Raw genomic sequence first — 21,039 nt, 5'->3', positions numbered from 1 at the left:
ATTATTTAGAGGGAGAGAGAAGTGGAAAAAGATGATTTGGTGCAATCTGATGAGTGACATAAGAGCCAGTAGAGGAATTCAGTAGATAGTTGAAAACCCAGGACTGTGTCACTTGGGGTCTCATGGTGGTGGGGGTCTGGGGGTCTGGAGTCCAGGCTAGCCGTAGCACAGAGGTGGAGGGAAGCACAGGGGTGGACCACTCCTGAGACCCAGTGGAATCCGGGCTTTGCCACTAACAAGCCATGGAACTGGGAACTTGGTCTCATGGGGACTCTATTTCCTAATCTGTAAAACAGGAATCATTACATCAGTGTCAAAAATTGGTGTGAGGATTAGGTGGATAGATCATTTAAAGCACTGGAGCATGTAGCAGAGGGCTCAGCCCACAGTAGAGGGTTGAAAATGTCAGCAGTTTCATGGATTGGCCAGCAGGGGTTGTGGCCAGAACAAAAGAACATTCTAGGAAAGGTACGAGAGAAAGGCAGCGACAGTGGACTGCTGGGGAGGTAGGGGGTCAGTGGGGGGCAGTTCAGATGGAATCAACAGAACTGGTGACGATCGGAATAAGAAAAGTGGGATGAGAAGTTCGCGGGGGATGTTATGAAGTTCGTGGTTGCTATGCCAACAGAGGAAGCCGGTTTGGGGAGGATGGAGTGCCGGGGTTACTGAGTGTTCAGGGCCTGTGGGGTTGGAGGCGTCTGAAGGCATCGGGTGGAAACAGGAGCTCAGGGCAATGGATTTGCTGGTTTACAACAGAAGATTGACACCATGTCACTCTCTGAGGGAGGTTCCCACTGGGAGAACACTGGGAAGAAAGTTCCGAGGCCCAAATTCCTGGAACTGGTAACACTGAAGAGTCTGTGAAGGGGACTGACAGCCACTCCTGGTTATGATGCACTTGATGGAGCAGAAAGGGGACATTTTGGCCTGGATGTAGCTGGAGTGCAAGGGTCAGCCTGCTCCAGGAACCGGCCCCAAAGGGAGAACACATCTCCTATTGGTTAATGGAATCAGTGAGGGCAGCTCTGTGTAATCAGAGGGTTCTCCGCCAGACTCGGAGAGAGCTGGGCACCATTTCTTCCTGGGGTTGTTTGGAGTAGGAAGGAAAAGACAAGCCCAGGCGGCAGAGGTGGGCTGGGAGGGCCTTTCCATCTGTCCTTCCCCTGGGTGTTCCTGGGCACGCCTGTTGGAAGTCAGGGATCTTAAGATTCAGAATCCAGAGTCTTCATTTACTGATGGTATAGACTCCTGCCCAGGTCCCTTCCTGACTTGACCAGTGATATTTGCTGGACTCTGTAATAGATTAGAAGTTATGCAGAATAGAATCCAACCCTGGCCAATACAGGTATGATTCCACATATCCAATTCGGTTTGCCCAGGTCCCATCCACTGATGGAGCCCTTACCACCTGGCAGGCATGTGACAAGCTAGTTGTGGGGATTCTCTCATTCCACCCTAATAACAACCCTGTGCTGTCACACAATTGTCACTTTGGCTTTGTGAGCAGAGGAGTGAACTCTTTGTCCTGTGTTCAACATGACCGGGACTTCCTCAGTGTGGACACAGAGTAGCTGCTCAGGGTCCATGTTGAATGCCTGACATGTGAGATGTAACGGGGTTCTAAGTCATGGTAAACAGGTATTGGTGGAAAAGATAAGTTCTGGCTGAGCTGGCAAAACCAGAGATGGTTGTGAGCACTGACAAGAGATGGTTGTGAGCACTCAGAATCGGGTCTAGATCTTCCAGCAGTGGCAGCAGTCCACATGGCTGCAAGGATCGCAAGCTTGGAACAGCCGTTGACAAGGAAATGATCCATTTCTTCAGCTCTAGCATGTCTTTCCCTACCATGGACTCTGAGGCCTGGTACATATGTCACCAACCCCAGGTTCTTTCCTTCCCATTGTCTGGTATTTCTGGGTTGTAGGGCTTTTGATTCCACCCAAAGAAAGAGCAACAGCCTTTATCAAAACCTTGGTTGCAGAATTCAAGTAGAGGTCCAAATCACTGTTATTTTCCAGAATTTCCAAGCATGAGAAAATAAATCTTGCAAGGACCATGTGGCTTGGGGATTGGAAAGAAATCTGCTTAGTGATTAGGTCCCGGTGGGCTCCTAAAGTCAGGAAAATCTGAGTTTGAATCCCAGCTCCACCCCTGTAGGATTTGTGAGGTTGGACTCACTACTTACCTTTCTGGACTTAGTTTCCTTCCTTACCAATGCAACCCAGATAATAATGGTGCATCTCCTCTGAGGGTCAATGAAATAATTAAATGAAAACTGTAAGTAAGGAATTTAGTAACTGTAACATAGCGGTATGCTGGGATCATGAGGGCCAATCCTGGGCACACACCTCTTCCTAACTCCATCTTCAGCAACAGCCTGGCTTGAAATTGGCCAGCTTGGAGCATTTACACCTCAGAAATGGGCAGGTGCTATAATGGGAGCTCTGCCCCCTGCAATGGCAAATCCCCCCCATCCATCTGAGTACATGTTAACTTTTTTTCAAGATTTTTGCCTTACAATTCTTAATACACCTTTATACCACAATTTATCATATCTCTGTATACAAGATATGTTGACACCAAATTCACATCTTCATACGTGTATTATGGCTTAAGAATGAATTTCATGTTCTGTGTGGGAAGTATTGTCTCCCCCAAATTTCTGGGGTTTCCGTTCTTCTGATCATCTCATAAACAGAACTGCTTGCCTGTGATTTGGCGTCTTTATTACTAGAAGGTTCTATTTTTTCTTCTCTATATCACCTCTTAGTGGATGTTGAATATGTGTAGTTCATTTTTGTCCAATGGATGAACACCTCTAATGTAAAACATGTTCTTACTATGGTTGTTTTTTGGTTGTGGGGTTTTGGATGGGAAAAGCAAATATTTTAGAATTGCCAAAAATAAATTATAAAAGTAACAGATAAGTGATGACGATGATAAAAACCACCACCACCATCACCTCTCCACTTATACAGGTTACTAAGTACGTGCCAGGCATTTCCTACCTGAGTTCAGTTACCATCTTCAGACAGCTGCCTCCTCCTCCTCCTCCTTCTCCTTCTACAAAAAGAGATGTTCTGCTTGATAAATGGGCTAGGGCTGACATGAATTATGGTATTTCTCCAAGTAGTAGCTCCATTTTGTGTTACATGCTTATAACCCCATCAAAGTGTGACTAAAGTCAAATGTAAAATTAAACATCTCTGCATTTCTGTTTCCTCAGAGTAACCACCATTAGATATAGTCTAATAGTGGTTCAAATAGTCCTACTTATTCATTCTGTGGCTCTAAGCCAGCCACTTACACCTTGATAATTTTTCTCATCTGATAATAACACTACCTACCTCATAGCACCGTTGAAAGGATTAAATGAGATAACGCACAGTGCTTGGATTAGTGCCAGGCATAAAGGAAGAAATTAATAAATATTAGTTATAACTATCTTTCCAAACATTTTGAAACTATACAGTGTCCTTAACATTTGTAACATATAGTTGACAAAATGTGAGAGGAAAGCAGATAAAAAAACGGATACTTTTCCTGAAATTTAATTTTTTCTCCTACTCAACAATATGTTGTTATTACAAGGTAATCTACCCTCAGGCCTTTTGATGGCTCAGAAACACTCTCTAAGGATATACCATTGATTATCTAAACATCTTCTGCTTGGGGGAACTTGGGTGGTGCTTTCAGCCCTTATCAGTGCTCTGAAACGTTATTGCTAGATCATTATGCACTTTCTGCAAGGTGGATTCTGGAAATGAAAGAACTGGGTTGAGATGCTGCTAAAAAAAATAGAAAGAAAGAAAAAGAAAATAATATACATTGCTAAATAGCCTTCTGCAAATTCCATCTTGCTGGGGTTCCACTACCAGGGCATGAGTGCCCTTTTCCCCTATCCCTGCCCCTTTTTGGAAATTATTAAATTTCAAACTTTTGTCAATCTCATAGATGAAAAATATTTCATTTAGGAGTATCTCTCTCTTACCCATACTTGGAAACATGTCTACTTACCATTTTTATTTTGTCCACTGTGAGTGGCCCAGTTATATCGTCTACCTCTCTCTAGTGTGCCTAGAGTCAGTCACCTGCACCTACCTCTCCTTCCTGCTCTCTGGGTGCGACTTGTCTAGGAAGCACACGGGTCCTCATAGGAACCCTGTCCAGTGCCTGGTGGGAGGATGGGAGCCAGTCTAAACCAGAGGAAATGGACACGAGGAAGCCTGTCAGGTTACCTTGTCATCAAGGGAAGATGGCGTTTTTAAAGCGTCCCCTGGATGTTGCAAGTAGGCCCCGAGGCAGGTCCAAGAAGTCAGGAGAGCACAAGACAGCTAAATGTCTGAATTTGGGAGCTGGGGAGAAGGGAAGAAGAGAGAGAAGAGGAGGAGCAGGGAATAGGGTGGGGAGGTGGGGCTGATGGGGAGGAGAGGTCTGTGGGAATTCTAGGTGGCAGGACGGTTGGGTTGGGAGGTGGTGAGAACAGGATGTGTACTGCTCAGTTTTAAGTTAGGATGTCCCCAAACATTCAGCATGTCCAGAATTCTGTAGAAACCAGTGATGGGAGCCAAATTTCATGCCTGGGTGGGTTGAGTGCACCCCGGACAACCATCAGGGGATTTGAGATGCGAGGGAGTGCCCCGGGGGTGGAGGTCTGGGAAAGGCTACGTGGGCTCATCTGATGACCATCTGTGGTTCAGGATGGCCCTGTGACTTCAGTGCCCTCATGTGCATTACTGACGACAACCACACCAGCACTGATGAACCCCTAAAGTGACAGTGCTTCGTGTTTAAGCCAGACAAGTTCTCCAGGGTCTGTAAGAATATCTATTTATTTATTAAACATTTAGTTCTTTTAGTTGTAGATGGACACAATATCTTTGTTTTATTTATTTATTTTTTATGTGATGCTGAGGATCAAACCCAGTGCCTCATGCATGCGAGGCAAGCACTTGAGCACTGAGCTACAACCCCAGCCCTTTTTTTCTCCTTTAAACAAAGTTAATATTTTACTCACATTTGAGAAAAACTATCCTAGAGTGTAAGATTTATGAAAGAAAATAAAAGTCTTAGAAGACCTTTTGTTTATTGTCTACAGATGAACATGATAATTTTTACCTAGTCTTAATAGTATGTCAGAATTTTTATAAGGAAAGCCTTTATTTTTTTATGTATAAAAAATAATTCACATCAAACTAACCTAATTCGATCTGAATCAAATAATTACTTAGCCTGAATTATTGAGAGTTTATCCTTTTGTCAAAGCACGGGAGATGAAAGTTGTGTGCGTGTCACACCTGTGGTCTCGCAGGGGAGAGGTAGTAGTACACAGCCAGGAAGCGGCACGTCCCTCGGAAGAGCTCCACGCAGAGCATCCTGGCTTTCCTTGGAGAGGAGTGGTGGCAGAAAGGTCAGTTTTCCTTCTAACTTAGTAACGATCTCTGTGTAGGGAAGGGAGCACATAATTTGGAAGGCTTGTGTCCCATCATATTTTTAGAAATTTGTATTACTCTGAGCCAGGCACTGTGTGAGGCACAGAAGAAACAGAGACGTTCCACAGTGGAGGAGACAGGGATGCAGAATGTGCAAGGGCTTCAGAAGATGGCTGGGAAGTGGGAAAGCTTCCGGGGGGAGGTGACATTTCTGTCAGGCTCCCAAGAAAGAGGACAAGAAGACAGAAGGGACAGGAAAACAAAGGCATGCAACTCCACACAAGGTAACTTGCTCTTGGAAGACTCACTGGGCTTGCTAAAGTTTCTGCCTGCCTCGTGCTCAAAAAAATGACAAGGGTGGCTGGCATTCAGGGCACCTGAATTTTGTCCTTTCTGTTTCGTGTGTTGCTCTTTGGGTCCTCAACTCTGATGCAGAGAAAATCTCTCTAATGAAAGAGCAAGAGCTGCTTCTGAATTATAATGTCACGCTGTGGTGGCAGAACGGGTTTGGATGCCTGGAGACTCTGGAGCCACCTCTATTTATCCACAACTGGTGCCACAGTGCTCCAGAGAATCCAAAAACCACCGGGAAGGCATCGGAGGGCATTTGAAATCAGGTTGAAAATAAGCCACAGATTCTCTTGAGATTTCTCAAGCATCTCTTTCTTTAATCATAGAATTATTTTCATCTTCCATTCATCATAAATAATCCACTTCATTTACTTAGCCATCCTTTTGAAAAGATTTGGTATTTAGCATAAAGACGGGACATTAACCGGAGGTGTGTTACTTTTCAACAGAACAGAGAAGAATTTTTAAAATCTACAAAATTTTAAAACTTAGAACATGTGTAAAGATCAACATTATCATTACTTAAAAATCATAAGCATTTAAAAAAACACAGGTGGAAAATGATTAAACATAAATATAATGTATTTCTTTCATAAATACATTTGGACGAAACAACTGCATTAAACAGCTTGACAGTGCATAAACATAATAAAATATTTTCAACTCTGAATAATTAAATCCTGATAAGTATGAATTAAAAATAAAATTTTATTTTATTTTTTTGTTCTTTGTGGAAAAATATGCTACAGCATTTGTGTAAAACAGAAATTTTCATAAATGTAGCACTAAAGTCACAAAATTCACAATGTAAAGAGGATTATTTGAAAACAAAACACATTTTTAAAGATAAAATGTTATAACATTTTCAGTTGAATTTTATCCCATAATCACACCTACTATAGGTGTTAAGACAATAGAGGTAGGTAGGTTGAAGGAAAAATTCAGTATTCAAATAAAAGGGGAGAAAGATTTTTACGATAGCTCAGACAGTGAGACAGACAAGACATTTCCATTCACTCTAAAACTCCAAGAAGCTTACAGGAATAAAACAGGAAAACCTTTCTGTGCTCCCTAGGTAAGCATCAATAATATCAAGCAAAATTACTGGTGTTTTAGACAGTAATTCTTGATAACAGTGTACACCACAGTGCATTTAGTGTGGATTGTTGCAGGTCTGGCACCAGCTTTAGAACTTTAAAACTTCAGTGACCTCTGAATGAGTCAGAAGTAACAAAAGATGAGACCTGGTGGTAACAATAATACAATTACACTGCTGATGAACTGGGAAGGATTAGAAGGAATGATTGTGTTGTTTTGGGTTATACCCACAGCTGCTGGGCTAAGCATGGCCTCAGTGAGACCCAGGATGCTAATGTCATTTGTCAAATCCAGAAGGGACACGTAGAGAAATGAGACAAAATGGTATGTAGAAATCACAGAAAAAGGGTCCCTTAACTCAATATATTGCTTTATTTTCTATTTGGGTCCAGTTCAACTTCTTCCACCCATAAAAAAAGCAAACATTGGATATTCCTTTGAAAACTGATGCTCGATTACATTATTAAATTATGGGCATAATTCACTTGATATTTTGGTTAATGAATGGTCTTGCATTTCCTGTGTCTTTCTTTCCATCTGGCTAGATACAGTGTGTACATGTAACATTTGTTTGCATCCATGACCTTTATATTTTCATTTATTCATAAGAGCAATCATTAACTTCTTAAAAAATGTTGCAAACATCTGTCAAATCAGAGAAGGAAATTCTCACTAACTAATGGCCTCAAATGCCGTAAATGTGCTTAATCCAAGGATGTAACAGGCTGCTTCTCAGCAAAAAGGGGCAATCTGGTAAGGGATCAGCACATCTGTGTAACAGGAAAAGAATTTTGGGCTTAGTTGTGGAATGTGAATATAATCTCTTTGCTGCTGTCTAACGGATGGTAACATTTTTGTGTCTCCCATTTGGCTGTTATGAGCGTTCAAGTTGTAGAGAAACAGGTGAGAAAGAAATTATGGAAGAAAGAGGCAAAACATATCACAATATAATTAAAACCCTCGAAATCCTGTAGTTTACCTCAAAACTTCATGTGCTTCACACATAACTCAAACATCAGGCCCTTTCTTTGAAGCAGCTTATAATAAATTTAAGATATAACACCACACTCTCTTCTGATGGGACTGAAGAATTTCTGTGTGGAAACTATTTGAAGGAATGTCTAAAAAAACACGATGTCAAGGAATGCAGAGCTATCTTACGTTTCAGCATCTATTGGATCCATGACCCCTGCTGAGTTGATAAGGAAGAGACATGTCACAGTTGTAGAAAAAAAGAATCACGCAGTGAATCAAAGTACGTGCGAGTAAGACTTTGGAAGTTTTCACTGTCATCAGAGGGTATTTTCCTGACGGTGTGACCTCATTTCAGCATTACAGTAACTTTCCAGAGTGGTACTGCACAAAAGGTGGCGCAGGAGAACCCGTTAGCTTTCCATCCCTTACCATGACTGCTTTCGGCATTAGGGAAAAACACTAACTCAAATACTGCACCAGCCCTGGCAGTAGCCAACGAGTATGTGTTGGAGATGACGCTCTCGTTGGACACATTTTAAGGCACTTGAACAGGTGTATCATATTTTTCTGTAAAAAAATAAAATATGCATCGAAGCAACATTCACAAGTACAAGTCTTCAGAATTGTTTGTATGTACAATCCTGTACATATTTACACCGCTGCACGAAGGCGCCTCCTCTGTTACACTGGTGGCCTCGTCAACTTCACTCCCTGCAAGAAAGGAAAAGACGCTGTTCAGCTGGACAGAATCCGGAATCAAGTGAAATGGACGCCAGGTAATTTCTCCTACCAGAAGGAAGAAGCCCACTGTTGCACATTGGATCTGGAATGTCCCACAGGCCTGTGTGTTGAGGGCGTGGTTTCTAGTTGGTGCTCGTGGGAGGTGGTGGGACCTTTAAGAGAGGGGGCTAGTGGGAGGGCTTCAGGACATGCCCTTGAAGGGGACTGTGGAAACTGGTCTCTTCCTGCCTCTCCTTTTTGCTTCCTGGCTATGAGGTGAAGTGCTCTACCACATTCTCCCACCGTGGTGTGCTGCCTCTCTACAGGCCAAAGCATCATGGACTGAGACCTCCAAAAGTGGGAGTCAAAATAAAGCTTTTCTTGTTGTAAGTTGATTATCTCAGTATTTCCATTACTATATAATGGAAAGCTGATTGACATACTCGCTTGGATGCATGATATAACCAGTAATCCAAACCTCTGTATTCAGACTTCCCTGCCCATCTCACTGGCCAACAGACTTTTCCATCTGCCCCCAGTCTGCCTGGCTATTTGTACAGTTCTGCTCTGCACCAGATGGTGGCTTTCACTCTCATCAGCATCGTTTGCAAAGCTGAGGAAGTATGCCTCTGGGTCACTCTTGGATACCCTGAGGATGGACTCTTGGTATTTATTTTAGTGGTCAAATATTGTAGGCCTTCTGGATAATTCCAACTTGGCCAGGGTTGCTGTGCAAAGGGAAAATGAACAATATTGTTCAATTTAGTCTCCCTTTCGGAAGTGCTTCTGTTACTCTGTAGAATAAATCTCAGAGTTTTGGAACATTTAGAAGGAAACCCCACTCTGATTTAACTTGCTGTTCACTACTACAACACATTGCTGATAAGGGTATTAGGATTTTCAATTTTCTTCATTCTTTGTCAAAATTTATATGTATACATTCTGAGCAGCAATGCACACACACATTGATAAACATAAAATAAAGATAAAAGAGTCTTCAAAGGGGATGAAGAGTAGAAGAAAGAAAAAGACACTAAGTTACTACTCTGCCAACTCTGAGTAAAAGGCTCAGAAGCCAGGAGTGGTGCCAGGCAGAACAGCAGTCACTAACATGTTGTTAACTAACTGAATTAGTGAATACACTGGATGGGCTGACCTTCTCAGGTAGGATCCTGAGGGCCTAGCTCGGTGAGCCTTCTAGAAGTGATGTCCTACTTTTGTCTGGAGGGTTGCTGTGTTGTGGCCCGAGTCCTAAATCTTGCCCCTACTAAGCTACCCACAGGACCTTGGCAATTCATTCAATTCTCTGAGCCCTTTTCCTAACCTGTAAAATGGGGAATCAAAGTCTGTTATGAACATGGTCATTGATAGGGACTAGGCCCAGACAGGTTGGTCAAGGTCCTTCCTCTGAGCCAGGTAAAGGATGGACCTGCTCAGAACACACAGCTAATGGGTCATGTAGGTACTGTGGCCATTGTGCTTTCAGGACAGCAGGGACACTACACCGTGTGTTTTTATCACTGAATGCTTCTTCTTCCCACAAATCTGATAACAGTCACTGCCTCATGTACAGACAAAAATAAGTCATGATATGTCCAAGCCACTGGGAAGGAGCAAGCTCTAGCAGTGCTACCATGTTCTATGCATCATCTGAGCTTCTCTGAATAACTGATTGGCTTAATTTGGTTAATAATTTAGGAAATGAAATTCACAAAGAGCAACGTGTAGCCAGACTCTGTGCTAAGTGTGTTGAAATTAAAATTGTGCACACTCCTTTGCTACTTATTTTTTTGACACCCAAACACAGTTTTGCCAGACAAAGAAGTTATTATGTGTCTGGAAACTGGAAATGTAGTTAACATTCTAGATAAAACCAAGTTCTACCATATTTAGAAAGGCATGTGAAATCAGGACACAGAAGACTGGGTGGGGCAAAGACAGTGTGCACAAGAAGAGGGGTATGTATTTGGAGTACCGCCTGCAATATACTCTTCAGTGGGAGTGAATTAAAAGGAGCATTTAAAGACTGCATTTTAAGTATAACAACTGAAAACATTTAAAACCAATCCTTCTGTTCAAATGGAAATTGATGGATGCACCGTTACTGTTGTAGCTAGTTAAGAGAAGATGTACCTGAGAGTGATGTTAGCAAAAGTGGAAGAACACAGACAGCTCAGATCCAGGCACCACATTTTAATCTGATCTTGATCCGAATAAGATCTTTCTAGAGTCTCACCTTCTGCCTTGACACCATCCAGGACTTTATTGTTGGCACCAACACACTTCCCAGAAGGATCTGGGCCGGGTGGTAGATGAGCAAGGGTACAGATATTAATGAGAGATGCTCATGGCCGGCAAACACTATCTTCAGCATAGGAATTCCTGATGAACAAAGAAGACAGAAAACCGGGAGGCAAATTCAGGCTGTCATCAAATTAAAGGCACACTGTTAAATCAGGACTTTGGAGGAGATTATCCACATACTTTCCCGGTGTATTCACAAAATGGAAATGGGAAGGTTTCAAGTGAGTCAATAAGCCTCTCTATCTTCCTCTCACTGGACAAGCTCTTAACTCTAACAACAACAGATGAAAGTGAAAAGATGGCCAGTGTTTGAGGGCACCAATACCTCTCCCTGTGAATTAGGAGCACCCCATCTACCAAGGGGAGGAGAGAAGATCGTGTATAATGAAGTTGCTTTAAGAAGACGGAAAAACACTGGTAAGTAGAGGTTAAGAATGGATCTCTTCTAGTCAGGTGCAGTGGTGCACACCTGTAATCCCAGCATCTTGGGAGGCTGAGGCAGGAGGATCACAAATTCAAAGCCAGACTCAGCAATGCAGGAGACCCTGTCTCAAAATAAAGAGTTAACAGGGCTGGGGATGTGGCTCAATGGTAAGTGCCCCTGGGTTCAATCCCTGGTGCCAAAAAAAGAAGATTTCTCTTCTTGCTCAGTGGTGAATTAGTCTGTTGGTCTTTGGGGAGACCAATTCAAAGCCCCAACAGTCACTTTTCGGAGTTGAAAGGATATAGGGAGATAATGTATGGTACACTGCTGTAGTAGGAAGGTAGTTTAGCCTCATGAATGTAATTAAAAATTTGCACGTTCTCTTCCTTTCTCTTTCTTTTTAGTGCTGGGGATCGAACTCGGGATCTTGTGCAGGTGAAGCATGCATTCTACCCCTGAGCTACACCCTGAGTCCTGCACTTTCTCTTTTGGCCAAGGATCTGAGTTCTTTAAGATCATCAAGCAAGACCCATGCAGTTTTATGTATTGTAGGCAAATTGTAAAATTAGTGCTGAATGTGAAGGTCTTAATGGAACCCCAACAAATAAATACCACTTTGTGAATCTACCATTCTATTATAAAAGGGCAGGCTGTGCATATTTTGTAAGCAGCTGTCACAGAACATACCTTTTGAGCTTCTACAGCTTCAAAACTCAGACCCTAGCAGTTTAACTATTATTACCAATTGTTTTAATATGGCCATGATCTTCAGATTGCTGTGCATATATGTCAGCTTTTTCAACTGAATAGCTTTAATAGCTGAGCTTTCTTCTTGTTTCTCTAAGAATAGCCTCTGAAAAGGACCCATGCTCCTAAACATGCAGGATGATGGCACATAAATAAATTTTTATAACACAACAAGGAAGGCTCAGCTTTTTCAATTATTTTTACCTTCTAATAAATTTTAAACCTTTATGCAAAAATGTATTTCATGGCTGCTTTCTTTTTCACAGCCTCACATATCATTGCCATAAACTGAAGACACTTAACCATTCCCAAACATAAGTCCCTCTTAGAGCTTCCAAAGTCCTGTTTAGATTTGTGCACAATTTCTACCTTCACACCAATAAAAACAACAAACAACTATGCAATGACAAAAAAACAAACAAAACAAAAAACCCACAAAAGAGCTCTCCTGTAAAAATTAAAAAGCTTTAAAAAATCTACTTATTGTTAAAAAGCATCAACTGATACTATAGTCTTGGTAAGTTGTTATAATGAGAAAATAATAACACTTGAACATAACTCCTTATGTTTCCAAGAAAAATTATTCATTCCTGAGCCCAAAGGATGATGCTAGGGGGGGAAACACATGAGGGATGGAGGTAGTTTGTCCTTAGAAATGATCACAGCAGGGCTTTCGAACCCCAAATTCAAAGACTGTGGCTGCTGGGCTAAATCATCTAAGATAGCCTTTCTTGGCTAAGAATCTGGGCTCGGTATCCTTCTCCAGCAAGCGTATGTGGGCTCAGCCACAGAGACTCTGCCAGGTGGTGCTGCTACAGTAAGTGAATAAAAACTCAACTGTAAAATACACAATATACCTAAATGTAAGCAACATCAGAAACTCCCTTTAATGTGATAAAGTAGGTACGCTGGGACAGCACTAATTATGATAATCATGGCAAGTGTATACCAAGAGCTGAGTGCATTTGGTTCTGTCAAGAGCTTTCCCATATTGATGGGAAATCCTCATGACAACCCCATGAGGTCAGTGAAAATCACTATTCTCATTATTTGACTGATGAGAAAATGGAAGCGTCCAGTGGTCAGGAAATTTGAGGTGACAGTCCAGGCTGTAACTGGCACACTGTGTTTCTAGCTCTATTACGCAAGGTCAGTGCAAGATGCCACATGCACTGCACACCTGGGAAGCAGAAGAGGGCCTGATATGCAAGAAGCTTTGGAGTCCAGCTGTCCTTCGAGAACTCATTCCTTTTGACATCCTCGCAGAAACCCTTCCAGGGGCAGCAGACCTTGTCTGACTTCCCTGCTACCCATACCACCATATTCCTGAGAATTCATAGGGGTGAAAAAAAAAAAGATGCTGGGAATGCCCCACCATGCCAAGGGAGTCATGGAGTCAAAGACATTGATGAGCCGTGACCTTCCAGAAGCTTCTAGTATACTGGTGGTATCCACCTTCTTTAGACCTTAGTGTCCATTTTTCTGAAGCTTTCTTTTGGAAGATTCCTCAGCTCTGATCTCTCATCATCAATCACAGCCTCTGTTCACTGGGACTTATCAGTCCTGTTGGCCAGGGCCCTGCAATATTCTCCAACAGCAGCAAGAGGAGGCAGGGCAGGAGGAGGCCCTTCTTTCCAGCTGCTTGTGATTTCTGCCAGCCCCCCGGGGTCAGTCCCTGCCTCTGAGGTCTGAACCTTTACTCCTGCCACCTCCTCCTACAAGCAGCTAGGTTCTGAGAACCTCATTGACCGTCCTTTGTCCCCACCAGTTCTAGCTACTTCCTACACTTATTGTTCCCGTATTTCCTCAGTTGCCCTGTTCTCTTTTCTGTTTCCCAAAAGTGTGGAATCAATTCTCTGAATTGAAAGGGTGGATTCTGTTTTGCTGAGGGATCCTGATGAGCTTCTCTGACGTTGCCTTGTACAATTGTCATTGGCCTTACTTGAAAAGAGGAGGGATCCAGGATGCTATGCTTTGGATATGAAGCTCCTGTTAATTAGGGATGTTTGGAGGCAAAATGATGGGATTGTGAGTGCTGTGACCTGATCGGTCCATTGTAGTTTGAATGGATTGACTGGGTGGTAACGGTAGGCAGGAAGGGCAAGCCTGGAGGAGGTGGGCCCAGAGCAGTGGAGTTGGCTGTCTATAGCCTAAGACCTCTGAAACCTTGAGTCCCAAATAAACTTTTCCTCTTCAAAGTCGTTTTTGTCAGGTATTTTGATCACAGTGATGCAAAAGCTAAGGAAAACAGGATCCCTGGTGACTTGTTGTGCAGATATTTGTCAAATAGGAATTTCTCCCCATCACTTTCTGTCCCTGTGATACTGTCCTGTTACTTATTAATCACATTTTCTATCATTAATTGCACCAAGTGATTAAAGCTAAAAATATGATTAGGAAAAGCATATCAGAGAGGCCCAAGCCCCCTCTCTGTCATTTCATAGGGTGAATTCACAAGTCATCACTTGATGAGGGCAGGGGCACCTAGCAATTCAGGTCACACGTTATTTGTTTGGGGAACTTTTATTTTCCTTCAGTCTTAAAGTCTACCTTACTATTCAGCTATTAATTACCCACTTTCCTTTTCAATTATTAGGATTTCCTCTTAATCTCCTGTGGTATCTCAAAATTTCCTTCTTCCTGATTTTTTTGTCTCTTTCCACCTCTCTATGCCCCAGTCTTGGCAGACAGCGCACTTGGTACAATTTTATTTACTCCGAGGTCAGGATAGAAAAAAAGAGGTGAGAGGCAGGGAGTAGCTCAGGAGAAGGGTGCATGTTTAGTATGCACGAGGCCCTAGTTTGATCTCCAGCCAAGGCCCATGTGCTCTCATCCTCTTCACTCACAGCTCAGTGGTCATTTTACAGCTCATTCATTCACCAGCACCGTGCAGCTGAACCAGGAAGGAGGCCTGGGTTGCCGTTTGATCTGGAGTGTCCCCCAAAAACATGTGTCTTGGAGCCTTGATCCTTAGTTTGTGCTGCTGTTGGGGGATGGTGGAATCTCTGAGAGGTGGGGCCTAGTGGAAGGAAGTTAGGTCACTGGGTGTGTGTCCTTGTAGGGGCACTGGGACTCTGGCCCCTTTCTGTTTCTATTTTCGCTCCCTGGCCATCATGAGGGGAAGACCTTTGCAGCTACACACGCCCACAATATGTTCTATTGCCTTACCAAAGTGCCCAGAGTGATGGGGCCAAGTGACCATGGACTGAACCTCTGAAGCTGTGGGCCCAAATCATCAACCCTGCCTCCTTAAAACTTCCATCATTTCAGGTGTTTTGTCACAATGACAGAAATCTGGCTGACACACCCTGCATTTAAGTAACTTACTGGTGATCACTAATACCCCTGTCCCCATCACTTTCTTTCAGGACACATTAGCTCTCAGTTGTACTTCCCATACGTCCCCCATGAGCCCCTCTGACTCCAATCTTGCCCTGTCGAAGCCATTTCCCACTTTGCAACCAGAGTGAATATTCTAAACTGCAAATCTGATTACATAAAATCAAAGTTGTTAACATGAGAGAGACTCCTAAGGGTGGCATACAAGGACTTTGCGGCCTGGCCCTCCATTCTTGCTTTCCCTCCCTCCAACTCTTGTGAGAAACAGGAAGTCCCGTGGTCCATTTTCAGAATATAGTATTTAGCCTTCAATGTAAAATTGGGATGTAAGAAAGGCAGCCAGAGGGGGAAATAGAGTAGAAGGGAAAGTTACACAACAGCATTGTAGCTTATGGATGTACAGACCCAAAGTCCAGGCATCTGAACAGCCCCTTGACAAAGAGGAGGTGGGGGAAGGGTGGGCGTAACCAATAGAGGCAGAAATCTCTCTGTTACAAAATAGTAACTTAGGTAAAGAAGAGCTTCATATGTATCAGAATGCATTCACCCCAAGAAGGCCTTCCTGCCACAAGAGAATAAAGTAAGATGGGAATGACTAAAGGTGTATTTCTTTAAATAACCAAACAGGAGAAAGTAAAACCGAGGTGATAGTCAGGAAAATTGTGCATCCCATAGTACTCAGCCAATGAGGAACCAGGGGAGGGACCCAGAGCCCCAGTGCCTGCTCTCCCATAGACACTGGATCTTGCAAGACAGACATTAAATGAAAGCTTCGCTTTTTGCTGTACCCCGCATCTCTCAGTCCCCTCCTTGGGTTTGGACACATGCCACCAATCCCTGACCTCTGCACCGAGCACCTGTGGCTCCTCCCCACCCATCTTTGCCGGTGCAGCATGTTGCTTCGGCTGAAGGCCTTTGCACTGGAGCTCCCTTTAACAAAAATGCCTGTCGCCCACTTCTTAGCCTGCCTGACTTCTGCCTCAGTTCTTAGGTTGCCTCCTCTGGGAAGCCCCCCTGAAGATCCAGTGCTGGCCTAGATTCCTTCTATTTCATGTTCCCCTGTTCTAGCCTTGAACTTACAATCTCACCAAGCCACAAGCTTCTTAGGATCCGCAACTGTTTCTTCTTCATCTTTGAGCACATAGTAGGTGCTCAAAAGATGGATGGATCTGTATGTTTTCCAGATTCTATCATAAAGTTACTGTGCAGACTATCACCCTGTTTCCACATTTGTTAATTAGAAAAAAATAGCAATAATTTAAAAACCCAAACAAACTTACTGGAAAGAGTTTTCTTTTTAAAGTAAAATTTAAATATAGGGTTCTTTTCATCTTGCTATCACTGCAGTGATATAAATGAAGCAAATTAATTTTAATGCTCCCAGGTACTGATTCTGTGTCACCATGGTTGACAGGATTCAACTAGACTTTATGAGATGGCATTTGACTTTATGGAAGTGAACACTATGCACACATTTACAATTTTACAGGGACTTTAAGCTGTCATGCTGAAAAATGTTTATAAAACATTAATCAAAAAATGCCTCTTTAATACAATGCATTGTCTGAAAGATGTTAGAAGGCGCATATTGTAAATGGATTCCTTTTCTGACTAAAGTAATTTCCACCAAAAGCATTTTCCCATTGCTCTACAAGTACACTGTGTGGATAGATAAAGAGCACTTTCTCAGCACATTACTACCTGATCCAAACACTTGGGAAATCACTAATGTACAGCATGCCATATTTCCATGTCACACATGACACATTTGTCTAAAATTATCCAACAGAGTTTGACACTGCAGCATATTCCATAAGCAGAGCTTTCAACTGACATCTGCCAAGTAGGAACTTCAAGTAAGAGCTTTCTTCTTCTAACAAGCAAGTAAGGGTTTTCTTTTATCCTATACCCAGGATGGTAAGGATGAAACAATACGCACGAGAACAAGTTTTTCCCCCCCTATTTTAAATATGCTTATTTTATGTTCTCTGAATTAGAAAATTCCCTTTGTATCTATGTTCAAGTTTCAACAATTACTACTTTCTGTTAGATGGATGGTTTTAATTTTTTTTTTTCCTTAAGAAACAGACATTTTCCTTCCCAGATTCAGTATGGACTTTTGTTTCACCCCCATGGAAGGCTGCTCCATTGTTCATAAAATAATAAGTATCCACTTTACATCGTTGTCAGAGCTTTCTTACAGTATTTGTAGATGGACAAATTCCCACCACTCATTCATTAAAAAGCCAAAAAGCCACCACCACCACCACCACCACCACCAAACCCCCCGTCTTTCTGAGCTTCTGCTATCTGTGAGTGACTTTCCTGGCTGTTAGGGATAGAAGGAGGACGCAGACAGGGTCCTTGTACTCCTGGTGTTGTTTTCTGGTAGCTCTTGCCCTGGCCACCTCTGTTTTCCCTGTCTGCTGGGTGAGTGCATCAACAAACCCTGTTATCTCTGGGCCACTCAGTTTCTACAACTTGAAGCTTGAGGATCACCGGTGACGAGCCCCTTTCTTTGTGCCTCTAGACCAAGTTGTGGAATTCTATGGATTATTTCCTCATTTCCCTTTCCCCCTCAGATATCACTGCCATCTTCTTAATTCAGTTCCTCATAAAATCAAGCCAAGATCACATCATGGCCTCCCGACACAAATCCCTGTCTTCAGCCTCTTCCCCTCATCAATCCTACAAAGCACAGCCAGATTAATCTTCCCCAAACCTACATTAATTAAAGCCAACACCCTGCTCAAGAACTGCAATGACTTTCCAGGGCCCATTCATCAAATTTTCTACCTATTCAACTTAGTAAAGGATAATCACTACCACCACCATTGTAAGTGCTACTGTATGCTAAGCACATTTAATCCTGACAACAGACCCATGAAGTAGATAGCAATTTTCCCACCTAAAGATGAGAAAACGGAGGTTTAGGGCAGTTAAGTAACTTGCCTAACTCATACATCTGGTAGTGGCCCCAGTATGTTTAATCACTAACCTATGTTGATGCCATTAAGCCACACTTTCAATGGCCAACTGCTATCACTGGCTCAGCCATAGCCCTTCTGTGTCTTGGTGAAAGCCAACCTCCACCTGGATCTCTGCCTTTCTCTCTATGCACCTAAGCGCTGCGAATTCACCAAAGCTCAGTTTATATTTTCCTCTGCCACAAAGGTGACCTTCATACTGATCTGTCTTCTGAAGGAGGACATTCTTCCTAGTTGCATCACATAATTTAATATTTGGATTATGTTGCCAGTATTTTCTTTGGCATACTTTTGATTTCCCTGCATGCAGGCAACACACATCTTTCTTCAAATCTCTTGCAACATTTAGGCACGGGGTTAGTGCATGATACATTAATAATTGATTATTTAAGAATAGGTACTAATGTTTCCTATGTGGATCAAAAAGACAGGATTTAGACTAAACACTAGCTGCTTCACTAGACTTTAAGGAGAATGCCTTCATACACTCCTCTGGGAGAGGAATATATTTCATGGAACAAAAATATATGTGCTATGGCAGGAAGGAAAGAAGTTGGACTGACCAAGAACACAAAATTTGAAATGAGTACTGAGGTGGAGTAAGAAAAGAAATAAACTGAAAACCACTCTTTGTCTCTTGGAGTCAATATTGCACTGACTTTCCCACTTAGCTAAGAGATAGGATAGTATACTCCAATCACCTGGATCATTTCCTGTCTTTCAAAGATTCATCCGCCTGAATTCACTTGTTTTCCATTTAAATGCTCTCTCCCAGTCTCACTGAGTTCTGAAGGGAGCTTCTGGCAAATCTGGAATCCAGTTGCTTCTCTTTTCAGTTGTCATGGTGATTTTCCACTTTTGTTTAGTTTCTTCTTAGTTAGAAACATCCATAAGTTTACTATCCAAATGTCCTATCTCTTGTTATTTGAATTCTCTTTCTTCCTCTTTGGTGAAGCTCTCAGAAAAGCTCCTGTTTGTCTTTAAAGCTCATTGGGAGGCAATCCCTATTCAAGGAACACAACTACTCTTTTCAGATGTCACTAAATACCAATTTCTGTGTCCCTTTGCCCACTACACTCACCCTTGTGCACGCACACAGGCACCCACACCTTCTCTTCAGAGAGAAGAGTCACAGAAAGTCAAGCTCACTGCACGATGTGCCTCACTGTCTAAATCATGAAACGATGCCAAGATAAGGTATAACCATGAGTTTGGAATCGGGCTAGAAAAGGCTTTCAGGGTTGTCCAAAAACAGGCACAGGATTGTCTGAAAACAGTAATAACAGCTGTCCCTTCATGCACAGGTACCAGTTATGGTCTCAGTGGCCCACATGATGAGGCTGCACAGTGTAGCATGGTGAAACCTGGAGCAGGAGGCAGAGTCCTGATTGGAATCCCTGGTCACCACTGGTCACCTGTGTGACCTTGCCTGGGAAGGTTTTGAACCTTCGCATCTGTAACATGCACCTGTTTTATAAGTCTGTTTGTTTGTTTTAAATAAAAGGTATGTGAAATAATGCCAATACTTTGTACACAGTAAGTATATTATGTGCCAGGCACTCTTCTGGGTGGGTGCAGTAGATCCACGGACAACCTCTGCCCTCAGGGAGCCTACCTTCTTCCCATTTAACAGGGAAGGAAGGTAGAGAGCACAGTGTCAAAGTCAGGTGAACTCCCAGTAACAAAATCAGGGTACAGGCAGAGAGAAAAGGTAGCACTACTGGGTCGGACAAAAGCTGTTAAGTTAAAATAGATTCAGTGAGCAGTCTGGCTTATTTTAATTTCTGTCTCCCTTTTAGAAGGTATAAAAAGAAAGGTCGCCACTGACTTCCAGGTTGGTGGGTATGGCTTGGTCTGGAGTCCATCAGAGGCCTGCTGCTTTTAGGATCAGGTGGTGTTCAGACTGCATGGCCCCGACAATTCCATTCTGGTCATCATGCTGGCTATGCTGAGACTTCCCCCACACCATTCTGAAAACTTCTAAAGTACAGCAAGTCAGCTTTCTCCAGAACTCCTTAGGAAGAGAGACAGGAAATCACAGATCATATGATCTGCTTTCATTGTCTCCCCTCTCCATGTGATTGGTCTTGTGCTTAAATTCTCAAAGGTAGTTTAATATATCATCGCCAGAAGTTTACATTTTACTTGCTTTCCTCCTCTTTTTGGCATTCTGAAACTCCTCCATGTTGTCTTGGGTGTGACCCACCACAGCATCAGAGCCTTACTGTTGCTTTATGAAACACAGAAAAAAACCATTTTTATCCTCTTAATACAAAATTGTCCAAAATGAGGTGTGGCTAAATGATGTACATGACTTAGAGCTCCCTGGTGGTTTTCTCAGTGTTCCAGGGTTGGATTCATGGGATCCAGGAAGATTCAGCGTTTCCAAACTGCTGAACACAATGACACAGCAGCTCAGGGATGTCTGACACGTGCCCTTGCTAGATCTCCGGCTGGAAAACAGGATAACCTGGCATCAGTCTTACAGATATGGGCAAATGGCACCATAACTTCTAGCCTCTGAGACCTGAAAAATGTCACGTGGCTCTCTCTGTAGGTAGCATCTGAGAAGCAAAGGGACACTTTGAAATCCACACAGGAGTCGTCATCCCAACACACTGCACACATGACCCACACACTGTGCTGTCCCCAGGGCCAACTT

At 42.8% G+C, this 21,039-nt stretch overlaps 1 protein-coding gene across 3 annotated transcripts in view; it reads right to left on the bottom strand.

Annotated features, from left to right (window-relative positions):
- Positions 1-8,335: 8,335 nt before the first annotated feature.
- The window catches only part of SLC10A7 (solute carrier family 10 member 7), a 257,657-nt gene continuing 244,953 nt past the window's right edge, over positions 8,336-21,039 (bottom strand). Inside the window, exons 11-12 of one of the 3 annotated variants that reach the window (XM_081303698.1) lie at positions 10,813-10,958; positions 8,336-8,567 (exon numbers count right to left, since the gene is read on the bottom strand). In XM_081303698.1, the coding sequence (XP_081159824.1) occupies positions 8,538-8,567; positions 10,813-10,958 (176 nt within the window). In that variant the 3' untranslated portion in view covers positions 8,336-8,537. Of the gene's footprint in view, positions 8,568-10,812; positions 10,959-20,205; positions 20,831-21,039 lie in introns of those variants that run through there. The other 2 variants (XR_014023255.1, XM_081303699.1) reach the window with 2 other exon arrangements.

Source organism: Spermophilus citellus (genome assembly GCF_964194105.1).
Source record: "Spermophilus citellus genome assembly, chromosome: 8".
In the NCBI taxonomy this organism is placed as follows: domain Eukaryota; kingdom Metazoa; phylum Chordata; class Mammalia; order Rodentia; family Sciuridae; genus Spermophilus; species Spermophilus citellus.
The sequence above is the reverse complement of the archived record's forward strand: the minus strand, read 5'-3'. Positions and strand labels throughout refer to the sequence as shown.